The sequence below is a fragment of the Triticum dicoccoides genome, chromosome 6A (genome assembly GCF_002162155.2).
Source record: "Triticum dicoccoides isolate Atlit2015 ecotype Zavitan chromosome 6A, WEW_v2.0, whole genome shotgun sequence".
Classification (NCBI taxonomy): domain Eukaryota; kingdom Viridiplantae; phylum Streptophyta; class Magnoliopsida; order Poales; family Poaceae; genus Triticum; species Triticum dicoccoides.
This window is the reverse complement of record NC_041390.1, coordinates 570,107,485-570,120,399: the sequence shown is the minus strand read 5'-3', so window position 1 is coordinate 570,120,399 and position 12,915 is coordinate 570,107,485. Positions and strand designations below refer to the sequence as shown.

Below are 12,915 nucleotides of genomic sequence, written 5' to 3'. Positions count from 1 at the left end.
CACCGATGACCAAAAGGTCGCTGGCGAAGGAGAGCCGCCGGAAGACGGCGCAGCTCTCCTGTGGAGGCAGCTAGGTTTCACTACAGGAGGTGAACTTTCTAGTATGTCCATATGGCTAGTTGACCTAAAACTTGGCACGAACGCGTGAATACGGTGTTTATCCCATCCATATACATTGAGCCGGCGTGGCACTGATATGGCATGGAGCCCACCTGTAACAATAAAATTGGATCATTTGAACTGTCCATATGACTACTGGACCCTGCTTGTCAGTGGAATTAAACGAAAAATGGTGCAGACAGGATTTGAATACACGACCTAAAGCTTAAGGGCAGGGTATGCTGGCCAGCAGGCTAACATTAGCTTGTAGCCAAGTTTAGCTCCCGAGGCTTAATGTACTGTGCGAAAGAACGGTCCTGGTACTTAAATGGGCTGCACTCACTGCGGCCCATTTAGCATACGTTATTACTTTTAAAACGGAAAAGGTATGTCTATAACAAACGTAATAATAAAAATTAGATACGAATATTCATGAGTTATTAATAATTACCTAGTGCTCAAAAATATCCGTGTGCACATACTATTTAAAAAACATCATAAACAAGGCTCCATGCCACGTTGTCAGTTATAGATTATATTAGAAACTTTTATTAAAAAAATCTTTAGTGAGTACAAACATTTTAAAACACGCATGGCTTATATATAAATATTACAAAATTATGGAGAACAATATTTACTAATTATGAATATTCATGGGTGTATAATTATATTCATAGTTTATATATAACTCAAATATAACCCACGAGTGAGTATTCATATAAACATTTTAAATTTAAAACATTTTTTGTTATACAAACATTTTTTAACAATATAATTATGAATTATAAAAATGTGTGTATATTATTCCAATGTTTTATATTATTCAAATGTTAAAATAATCAAAATAATAATTACAACTAATTTTAATATATGTATATTATACAAACATGGTTATAACGCATATATATTATTCAATTATATGAATGTTTTAAAATAATACATGAATATTTTCTAAAGTGTGTGAACATTTTACTAAAGTTGGTTATTTTATTTTTATAGAGCCTTTGTAACACATGAATATTGAACTTCTTTTACTGTCATTATAATTACATACTTCTTAAAAAAAATTGAGAAAAATTAACAGGTGCTAAATGGGCCGCACTGACTGCAATAGGGCTCCTTTGATTCAAAGGAATTTTATAGGATTTCTGGAGGATTGAAATCCTTTGGATTTTTTTGTATGTTGGTCCTTTGATTTATAGGATGGAATCCCATAGGAATTTTTCCTATGGAATTTTTTGTACGACATTTTATAGGAAATCTAACATTCACTCCAACCTCTTTTTACAATTCCTTTGTTTTTCCTGTGCCATTAAACACCCATTGCTACTCCTATAGGATTCAAGTGGGCATGCCACTCTAACCCTATACTTTTCCTATTCCTACATTTTCAAAATCCTACGAATCAAAGAGGCCCTAGATAGTTGGTGTGGTGGCGAGCACACTCTGCTGTTGTCACTTCCGGTTGCCGGTTGAACTCTGTTTTTTCGCTAATATACACTCTGTGCTGACTGGCAGGGCCCATTAGTCATCGACATATACTATTCTAGTGATCCTAAAACAATCATGTTTCGTGTGGGGGCCATGCCACATCAGCTATATAACTTCCCTCCCGTGGTGACAGGCGGGATCCATTAGTCATAGACATATACACCGTTCGTTTCAAAATATAAATCTTTTTAGTGATTTCAATATGAACCACATACAGAGCAAAATGAGTGAATTTATACTCCAAAATATGTTTATGTACCTTTTTGGTGATTTCAATATGAACTACATACGGAGCAAAATGAGTGAATCTATACTCTAAAATATGTTTATGTACATCCGTATGTAGTTCATATTGCAATATCTTAGAAGACATCTATTTAGGAACGGAGGGAGTACTATTCTAGTAATCCTATAACAATCTTGTTTCATGTGGGCCCCATATGCCATGTCAGCTATATACAGTGCAATGTCGACGCACTTTACATATACGGATGGAATTAGCACATTCATGCCAAGTTATAGAACCAGTTGAGCGTATTTTTTCAAGCTTAGGCACTAAACTGAATAATCGTGGCAAGTTCAACCATCACTAGTGTATTTACCTCTATACAAATCTCACAATAACAAATATTTAGTAGAAATTAAGAAAAAATGCACGCGTGCTGCAAAAAGAAAAGTTCACATATAAAAAATAAACATTCAATTACTTGGGAAAAATGCTCGTGTGTTTTTCCAAAAATATTCTTGCACATGAAAAGAAATATTCGTGCATTGCAAAAATGCCTATCTATTTAAAAAATTGTGTAGCTGGAAAGAAATATCCGTGCGATGCAAGGAATACAGTTCATATATATCAAAATTAAATGCTTGGTAATGGGAAAGAGAATCTTTACATGTTCTCAATAATTTTATATGTGGAAAACAGTTCATAAATAATGCATAGATGTTCATGTTTTGAAAAACTATTCATGTGTTCCAAAGAAAGTGTTTATAGTTCATAATCCCTCCTTCCCAAAATGAAAGTCACGTTTGACTTTTTGTGGTCTTCAATGACTATGATATCCCCTTTATAATGTGTCTACAAAATTAATATAAAAATATATGAAATAAATGTTCCTTCAAAGATAATTTGGTACATATTAGTGGTCAAAAGCGGGCATCAAAGAATGTGCAGAATCAAGCGTGCCTTATATTTTGAGAGCGAGGATACTGGTATATGCTATCATACCAAAATAAATGAGAATCTAAGAGAATCGTACAAATAATAAATTAGGTCATCTGCAATGGTGGAGTTTGGTATAAATCGGGGGCTCCTTGCCCCCAAGTTTTGCACATTTATGAAGCTTTTTTGTAGAGAGAGCATAGACATAGCATTTGTATGCATGTGTCACGATTATATACCAACCTACAATGGCAGACAAACAATAGGTAGAAATCAGATCCAATGTCGGACTTAAAACATGACTTAAATGGTACAAGGGTCAGTCTGATGTAGTATCCTAGCAACTTTGGCTTGCCATCCTACAAGTAATAAACAAGGCCATCTAAGATATCAACTTACAATGGCAAAGCTTAATGTAGTAATGTAGTCAGGGGGCTTGCACCCCCTCCCGGGGTGTCGCACATTCATGAAGATTATTTTTAAGACAGAGCACATATTATAGAAAAACGTGCCCTTCCCTCCTCCTTCAAAATCAGATTTTGAATTTTGCCCCTCAATCAATGTTCTGAAGCTTCGTCAATACCATACACTAGTAGCGTATGCATAATAGTACACATTATGAGATGTCTAAAACGGTAGGTGAATAGCATAACCATAGTTCAGATAACAAGACCTCGAGCAAAATTTTGAACTGGGTACAGCTTTGCCCATGGGCGAGAGATATGTCTCACTTATAGCGAGACGGTATCTTCTCTCGCATGAAGGGTTTGCTCTCTCGCGTAGGTATTGGGTCAGCCCATTTTTTCTTCGCCTTCGCTCGCTCAAGATCGATCGGTCGCCTGCACTCATGTATTTTCATGGGGTTTTTTTCCCGGGTTTTCTCGTTTGCCTTCGTTTCTGAGGTGTCCCTGTTATTCTTCCTTCCGTTTCTTTGATTTTTACCACTTTTCTATTTTTCTATTTTTTTTTCTTTAGCACACATCAAGAACATTTTTTATACATGTTGATTTTTTTCAAATACATGATTAACTATTTAAAAAATTATGTTTGATGACTATGTCATTCTTACACATTATAAAATTTTGGTGTATACCATGAACATTTTTAATAAATGTTATCATTTATGAAATCCACAATTAACATTTTTATATGCAATCGACATTTTAGAAAATAATGTTTTGGTGTTAAAAAAATTAAGAGTTGTTCTACATTTTTCTATTGTATAAGAAATTTTTTTAAAACATCCAATAATTTTTAAATTGGCAATTAACATTTTTTCATATATCTTTGTGAAGACTACTTTGTTAATACACATTGTACATATTCGATACCTATCAGGAGCATTTTTAATACATTGTTACTTTTAAAAAATGGTTAAAATTTCTTTGATACACGATTGTCATTTTTTATTTTATTATTTTATTTTCAATATTTTAATACATGTTCTACGTTTTGGTATACCCCAGGAACATTTTTTATACACATTTCAAATATACAAAAAAATTATTACCATGTTTTTAAATGCTTGATTAAAAAGATATATTATCAAAATATTTCATACACATTATATATTTTTTATACATTTTTCGTATACTTGATCAACCTTTTTCATATACATTATTTCCTTTTTTACATTTTTCGTATGCATGAGAATACATTTTCCATAATGTGTGTGTATGTGTAAATGTATACACAAAAATAATAAATTAAGCAAAAAAAAAAGAAAAAAGACATAGACATAGGCGCATGGTAAGCGGTTCCAGACGGGCACTCCCTCAGGTGAAGATACCATAGGTCTCGCTCCAAGCAAGACACGGGCGCGCCCATGCCGCTTCGTGCAAAGGCGCACATCTGCCTTCTACTTCCTCCATTCCTAAATATTTGTCTTTACATACGAAGCAAAATGAGTGAATTCACACTCTAAAATATATCTACATACATTCGTATATTGTAACCATTTAAAATGTCTAGAAAGACAAATATTTGGGAACGGAGGGAGTACAAGGCTTCGGTGGCGGTCCTGCCCAGCAAGACATTGCTTGCCATGCTGGTGACATTGTTTCTTTCTTCTTTTGTTACATTTTCAATATATATATTTCAAATACTTAAATATACTTAAGAAATTTAAAACCATGAATTTGACAAAATGTTAACATGATATCTCTATCTAATAATAAAGCTGAAAGTGCTTTTTTGAAATCAACTCGCAGTCCGTACTTAAGTGACAAAAATGAACCGTTTTTTGTATTCTTTCAGAAACCCCCTTCCATTTTCATGAAATAAACCCGTAGTCCGAACTTAAATAAATAAACAAATCATTTTCACACTTTTTAGAAAAAACCCTACCGTTTCTATTAATTAATCCGATGTTCAACTATAAGCAACAAATGTTCAATCATATCTTTTAAACCGGAAATCAAATTTTAAATTTTATATATGAAAATTTGCTTAGAAAATATGTACAATGTGAATATGATGTTATTTTACCTATTTAATATTTTTTAAATTCTATTTATGGTGTAATTTTAATCAATAGCGATGTATACAATCTGAATAAGATGTTATTTTACCTATTTAACATTTTAAAATTCTATTTATGGTATAATTTTAATCAACAGCGCACAATCCGTCTTTTTTCCGTACCGAGGCCAATCTGTGTTGCAAATGAACACTTCATCAAAATCGGATTGAAGACAAAATAAACCACTAATAACCACAGATACATGCCTCGGCAAAACATCGCATCAAAAAAAAAAAGAAATTTGATGTTCATCTTATGGAGAGAGAGAGAGAGAGGCAGCATAGATGGGGATGCCATGTTCAAATAAAGGACATGGATCTATTGGGGTCTTTGTGTCATGATTATTGGTTAGGGGCATGTCTTATTGTTTCTTCTCGTTGCAACGTATAGACTCTTTGGCTAGTATAACAAAAATGTTAGCATAGTTTTAGTTGAATGTCGATAACTTATGAAAGAAATGTATAAATAGTGCAAAAAATGTATAAAAAATGTTTGAATAAAGGACATGGATCTATTGGGGTGTTGAGTCATGATTATTGGTTAGGGGCGTATCTTATTGTTTCTTCTCGTTGCAACGCTCAGACTCTCTGGCTAGTATAACAAACATGTTAGCAAAGTTTTAATTGAATGTTGATAACTTATGAAAGAAATGTTTAAATAGTGCAAAAAGATTGTTAGCACAGTTTTGAAAAAATGCTGATAACTTTTGGAAAATATGTTCATCACAATGAAAAATATTCCCGTGTTTCAAAAAAATATTTATGCCAAATTTCTTGACAATGTGAATACAACGTAAGAAACGTTTGGATAATGTAAACATTGTTTCTTGCCATTGAAAAACTGTGCGTGACATTTTATGAAAATATTTCTGCATTTTTTTTAAAAATGTGACATTTTCTAAAATCTTATATGCATTGTAGAAATTCTCAGGCAAGTTTAAAACAACTAGTTTTCAACAAAAAATTGTACATTTCGTTTTAAGGAAATAATCATGTGTTTCCAAAAAATGTCCATGAAATTTCCAAAAATGGTTGTACAATGTAAGAAAATGCTGGCGTTTGTTTAAGAAAATAAATTGTTGCGCAACGTGTATTTTGAAAACATTATCGTGTATTCGAAAAGTCTTCGAACATGTATTAAAAATGTACATCATGCGTTTGAAAAGTGTCCCGCGTGTATCAGAAAAATGCGTCACATGTGCTCTAAAAATATAAATTGTGTACCAAGAAAAAGTTGACATGTGTTAAAAATAGATAAAAACGACAAAGAAACAAAAAGGAAAGAAAACGAAAGTATAACAAAGAGAGAAATAAAAAGGGAAACCCACAAGGAACCAAAGTAAAAAAGAAGAAGGGGGAAAGAAAACCCGAAGGAAAAGGGTGAAAAAACAAAAAGAAAGCAGGAAAAAACAAAGAAAAACGAAGCATGGCGAACCTTTCAGCGCGCAGCGAACAAACAGGGTAGTGAGCCGGCCCACTAGTCGCGTGCACGGTCGATTCGTATTACGACTCGACAGGGGCGACGTATAGCCCTAGCGCATGCACAGGCAGAAAAACAAGCATAGGGACGTGCATAGGGACGGACCTCGCCTCCTCGAGTCTAAGTTTGAGGCCTCTTTTGGTTCATAGGATAGAATTATCATAGGAATAGGAATCTTATAGGAAATGAGATGACTTGTATCTCAAATCTTATGAGTAGGAATAGGAAACAAGATGTCATTTGGTTGATACCAAAGAAATTTTTTCATTGAGTCTAAACTCTTTTTTATTTTCCTATGAAATGTGAAGGATAGGAACCAATCCTATATAAAAATAGGAATCAATTTCTATGAACCAAAGAGCTCTAAAGGAAAAAATTCTATAAGAATTCTATCCTCTAGAATTTCTATGAAATTCCTCTAAATAAACGAAGGAGGCCTCGAACCGGAAAAGAAAGGGACGCGTCCTGGAAAAAGGGAGCTGTATACGATCCTCAAAAAAAAAGTGTATGCACGTAGCTGCGCCTGTGCAGCCAAAACCGGCATGTGCGGCGTGCATTTGTCCTGGAGCCGGGCACGGATTTTCACCGCGCAAAGATCACCTCGATCGGCGAGAAGCCACCGGCGATATTTCGTCTTCTTTTCCACGCTCCGGCAGTGGTCCAGGCCCAGCCCTCCGTCGAACCCCGGTTGGCAGCTTGCTCCCCTCACATGCGCGCGCACGCGGAGGAGGCGGCCGGGCTCCGGCGGAGCTCAGCCGGAGCCAGCCCGGAGGTGACCACCCACCCACGACGACGCCCACCAGCCCACCACCACCACCCCACGTGCCACGGGGGGTGGAGCGCTACCCGTGGTTGCACAGTACAGAACGTGTGCCGTGATGGAGAACGAACCAACCCACAGATCGTGACGAGAAACTTACTCAAGCAGTGCTCGCTTGCCGAGCGCACCAAAGATCAGATCAGGCACTGGTGATTATGATTAAACAAAGTGTAGCAGGCGCTTTCGCTCTAGCCCAAGACTCGAGTTTTCTTCCATGATGCAGATCCAGAAGCATTTGTCCAAGCAATGTTGCATTTGTGGCCTGCATCCTTTTTAAAGCAACCTGGGAGGGAATTCCTGCATGTGGCTGGGCAATTTTAGGCCTTCTTTGGTTTGAAGGAATTTCATAGGAATTCTAAAGTATAGAATTTTTATAGGATTTTTTCCTTTAGAGCCCTTTGGTTCATAGGAATAGATTCATATTCCTACATAGGATTGGTTCCTATCCTCCACATTTTATAGAAAAATAAAAATAAGCCTAGACTCAATGAAAAAATTTCTTTGGTGTCAACCAAATGACATCTCATTTCTTATTCCTACTCATAGGATTTGGGATACATATCCTATCCTAGCAACCTCGGCACCAGATTTCGCTCTTTTCATGTTTGGCAAAAAAAAAAAGAAAACAATCCTAACCAGGCCACCAAAACGCAACAAGCAGCACTCCGGACATTGATCGTGGGGAGCAGCTGCCGTGCCTGCCACCATCATGAGTTGACACTCGATTGCTAACCAAACTGGCTTCCAAGCCAAGCAGCATTTCCGGTAGACAGACTTCCGAGGCAATGATCAAGCACGCGAGAGCCGCGACAGCACACGACAAGTGGGACACAAAAGGCTACTAGTATTATACTTAGAATTAATCTATATTACTAGTAAGTAATCCAAGCTTACAGTAAAAGCATAGTTACAGAGACTACTAGCGGTTAAACAAAGATATCCCCCATGAACCAAGGCTGCAGAAAGGCGCACAGCCGGCCGGCTACAGCACTACCACCAATGTTCTACGTACGCCTGCAGCGGGCAAAGACCAAAGAAAAGGGGCAGAGATGTCCAGCATTCCTCCCCTCTTTCCCTGCGCTTTGGCCGACCTTCGGTGCATAGATATTTCCACCTCTCCCTTTGGCCACTGTTGCCTTGTCTCAGACCGTGGAGGGGAGCTCGCACTTGCCCATCTCTGCAAAAACATTGGAATAAACATCTCAGACCGAGTATAAGTAAGAAGATCCACAGCTCAAAAACAATGGAGTGTAGAAATGCTAGTGCCTCCTCCGATGTCCGATGTGAACATGGAGACCAAATTCTTGTACCGGGACCGAGGAGGAGTAAACAATGCGCGCGCGGGGTACACGAAGCAGAGCAGCCGGAGCCGGAAGCGGCGGCCATACTCGTCGTGGTGCGCCGCATGCCGACGTCCGGCCGTCCAGACATGGCACGCATTCCGACGGCGGGAGTAAAGAGCACAGGACGCGTCGTATCACGTCGAGCCGCGAGCCACCACGCCTGGGCTGGCAGGACCTGACCGACAGCCGTCTCGCCACGGTCGTAAACTCTGAGACCCTGACTGGCAACTGCACGGCAGCCGGACGGACCAACGGCAGCTCGAATCCAATGCGGGCTTGAATGATGTGCAGATTTGGGTCGCAAATCACAGCAGCGTGAAGGCGCAGCTGCAGCTTCCCTTGTCGTGATTAAGGCTGCGTGCATGTGTGGGCCAAAACAAAAGGACGCAAAGCAACTTTCGCTTGATATGATTTGAGCCGTGCCTGCCTACCCCCCATCTCTCTGTAAATTGCCGCCTATGGTACGGGGATGTTTCTCGCTTTAGGTACCGTGGCTCCCACACAAACTGCCACCGATTTTCCTACCAAATTATTGCTAGAAAATTGTTACTAAACATTTTCCCTAAAGAAAGTATAAATTGTTAACTTTTTTGTGATAACCCATTCTCTGCATTAGCACTAGCAGCTGCTAGCACCAGCATTTTGCTCCGATTAGGAGTACCTAGGACCTACATTTCTGCAGGCAAGAAACGAGCGGATTGAGCGGGAACGGGGACTCACTTGGCGCCTGGCTGACGACGTAGGCGGCGCCGGCGAAGTCGCAGGTGCCGATGGAGCGGCCCTTGCGCTGGTAGTAGTCGTTGAAGGCGTAGGACGCGTGGGCGACCATGGTGTTGGGCTCGAAGCACGCCGCGCCGGGCTGGATCCCCTTGCAGTCCGCGCCGCCCGGCCCGCACGCGTAGTCCAGCGCCGCCTGCAGCCGCGCCTCGCCCGCCATCGCGTTCGCCACGCACCACGCCGACCCCGGCGTCGCCGCCGCCCTCACCACCCCCCCTCCCGCCCCGCTCACGGGAGGCGCATTGCCGCCGCCGTTGTCCTGCCACCCAAGGCCGCCGCCGCTGCCCTTGCCGCCGGCGCCGCCCACGGAGCCGCCGCCGGCGCCGAGGACGAACTCCACGTCGTACACCTTCTGCTGGTTCGGGTAGAACACGCCGTAGTTCCGCTCCGAGGTCGGCCCGGGCTTCTGGTTCTCGTTGAAGAGCGCGAAGAGGTACACGTCCACGTCCGCGTCGGGGCGGCGCGGGGTGCCGGCGTTCCTGGACAGCACGCGCCGGACCAGGTTCCCGTTGTACGCCGCGGCGTTGGCCGCGCCGGCGCCGACCTCCTTGGCGTCGCCCTTGGACGGCCACCCCGTCTCCGACACCACCACGTGCACGCCGTTGTAGCTGCCCAGCCTGCCCACGGCCGCGAACACGGCGTCCAGCTGCGCGTCCAGGAGGCTGTAGTACTTGAGGCCGCTCCCGGAGTCGAGCTCGCCGGCGTTGGGGCGGAAGAGCGCGTAGTCGAGCGAGATGACGCCGGCATTGTCCGCGTAGGCGAAGAACGGGTAGCAGTTGACCATGAGGTCGGAGCCGGTCCGCGCCAGGAAGTCGAGCATGGGCTTCATCACCGACTGCGCGAGCTCCTCCTTGAACACGCCGGCGGAGGGCGGGTACGAGTTGGCGAGCGCGGAGAGCGCGACGGGGGACGACACCTTGACGGCCTTGTCCATGTTGAGCCTGGCCAAGGCCGCGTGCACGTTGATCATGGCCGGTACGAGCTGCGCCGTGACGTTGGCGGCCGTGGCGAACACCTCGTTGCCGACGGCGATGCCCTGGATCTGCGTGGCCGGGTAGTAGGCGGCGACGTTGCGGCGCACCCAGGCGAGCGCGTACGAGGGGCGCCTGGCGGCGGCCGCGAGCTGCTCGTTGGGCAGCGCGACGACCACCTTGATGCCGCTGCCGGCGAGCGCGCGCAGCACGGCGGGCTCCGTGTCGTAGAGCTTGACCTGCGCGATGCCGTGCTGCTTGAGCAGCTGCACCACCGCCGCCGGGCTGGGCAGGTCGTTCGCCACCCGCCCCCAGTTCACGCCCACGGTGCCCGCGTCTGCAACCAAACACATGCATTCACCGTCAGTAAGCAAAGCAAATCACACCAGCATTGTCGACCAAGTAGAGCTTTCATGGTCGGCACGGTGGTTACCTGCGGCGGCGAGGAGGAGCAGGCACAATGCCGCGGCGAGGAGGCGGCCGCCGGGGGGAGCCATGCTCTGCTGCGTGCGGCGGCGGCGACGAGGCAGAGTTCGTCACGGCCGGGGGGGCGAGGTGGTGGAGAGTGTGTGGGGAGCGAGGGAAAGGGCGGGGAGTGGGATTTATGGCGGGGGAAAAGGCGGGGCCCGCGGGCTGGGTGGGATGTGGCGGGTATGCGGGGACGGCGGTGACGCACGACGCAGTGAAACCGGTCCGTGGGGTTACGTGGCTTGCCAGGATTGGCTGTGGCCGGGAGTGGCTGGTGCGCTGGCGCGGGCGGGGTGTCGACGGTCGACTGTGGCCGGGTGCGTGGGTCCCGCCCTCGGCGACCGTTGGTGCCTGAGCGCTGGGCCCGTCGTATGGTTAGTGGGTTTTATGGATGGGGCGTTGATGGCGTGTGGTTAGTGCGGATTAATTGCTCGTCTCAACGGCTCTATGTTCGCTTCTTCTGCCCCGCTCTCCTTGGCCTTTTTTGAGAAAGTGCCGTGTACTGCTGTCAGCAGCAACAAGATACGGTTAATCTTGTGGTGTCACACGTACACGTAGACGTACACGTGGGACTTGTAGTTTGGAGCGTGTTTACCTGCCGCAGAGCGTAGCTGGCAGCGATGCATTTTCAATGGGCCGACGTGGTTATTTTTCATTCACCGGTCAGTCGAGTCCAGCCATACGCGCGGCGGCTGCCCGTCTCATGACACCGGCGGCCTTCTGGTCAGGGTTGTGGCTTCTCGTTGCGCTTGAAGATGGAGCAGTGCATGCACTTGCACGGGCGCCGCAGTGATCCAGCGAGCCCGGTCTGGTGCCGTTGGCTCGCAGCACGCACGCACGTAAACCGCCGTGGACGGGATCCATTGATGCATGCATGGGCAGGCAGCCGATTAACTATCTCCAGATAATAGCCAATCAAAAAGGGGAAATGATGGGCAAAAAGAGGAGCTTTTCCGTGTGTTGAGCTCCGGTTACTTATTGGCGGTAGGGGTACAGTTTTTACAACTCAGGAGTAGGCGGCGAGGACAGGGATACATGGGCATGGGCGCGGGGTGTGCGTTCGTTGCAGGTAAAGCGAGGACGCCTTTTAGGTGAGGCCGGCCGCGATCGACCGGTCGACCCGTCTAGAGCGGCTCATCATAGCGACGGACGGCCCGCCGGCGTAGGTCGGGGTAGGTGAGGGTACATCCATACAGCTAGTGTACAACGTACTCATGTTGCCGGAGATGTGAACTGTGCATGCACGCACTGATGCAGCTCGGTGGAAACAAATTACGGGATTGTCACGGCTCGGAACAAGCTGTGTTCTGGTCTAGTGCAGTCCTGCAGTGGCAGACGGAGTGAACCAGCTGGGCACAAATGGGTCGTACCACAGTAGTGTGGGAAGTGTAGCCATGGCTGGCACCAGCGTGGTGGGGGGACAGGCGAGGGCGATTCACCGGTCCGGCAAATGCCGGCGGAGAGGGGGAGAGGATAGTGGGGCGGAGAGCAGGGACAACCAGGATCGTCGTCCGTTTGCAGCTCACCGGGCACTACTAGCCACGCCGCCGGCGCCCAAGTGGCGGCAAGTACAGCCAACTCTGGACTCCGGCGAGCGCACCGTTCATACTTCGTACGGTCACGTTCGTCCTTTGCCGGTGACGGTGAGATGCCGCTGGTTTGGATCTGCGTGCTGCTTTTTACCGCTGCGTGATCTCTGGCGGCTTCATTCATTCAGGATTCAGCCATGTGGCGAGGCGAGCGGCGAGCCAGGGTGTCAATGTAGCTTCTTCCCCGACCCCCCC

The 12,915-nt window shown here is 45.0% G+C and overlaps 1 protein-coding gene across 1 annotated transcript; it reads right to left on the bottom strand.

Moving 5' to 3' along the window:
• Window positions 1–8,398: 8,398 nt before the first annotated feature.
• Window positions 8,399–11,230, bottom strand: LOC119318030 (glucan endo-1,3-beta-glucosidase 10-like). Its single transcript, XM_037592534.1, has 3 exons — window positions 11,097–11,230; window positions 9,636–11,000; window positions 8,399–8,749 (listed from the first exon to the last, which is right to left on the bottom strand). Exons 1-3 carry the CDS (start codon window positions 11,158–11,160, stop codon window positions 8,715–8,717), a joined length of 1,464 nt encoding a protein of 487 aa, XP_037448431.1. The 5' UTR covers window positions 11,161–11,230; the 3' UTR covers window positions 8,399–8,714.
• Window positions 11,231–12,915: the final 1,685 nt, after the last annotated feature.

Excerpts from the sequence above, each read along its gene's own strand:
- LOC119318030 (XM_037592534.1), bottom strand. The coding sequence starts at position 11,160 with ATGGCTCCCCCCGGCGGCCGCCTCCTCGCCGCGGCATTGTGCCTGCTC. Across the intron at positions 11,001-11,096 it reads GCTCCTCCTCGCCGCCGCAG|ACGCGGGCACCGTGGGCGTG; the intron begins GTAACCACCGTG and ends GTTTGGTTGCAG. Across the intron at positions 8,750-9,635 it reads CGTCGTCAGCCAGGCGCCAA|AGATGGGCAAGTGCGAGCTC; the intron begins GTGAGTCCCCGT and ends ATGTTTTTGCAG.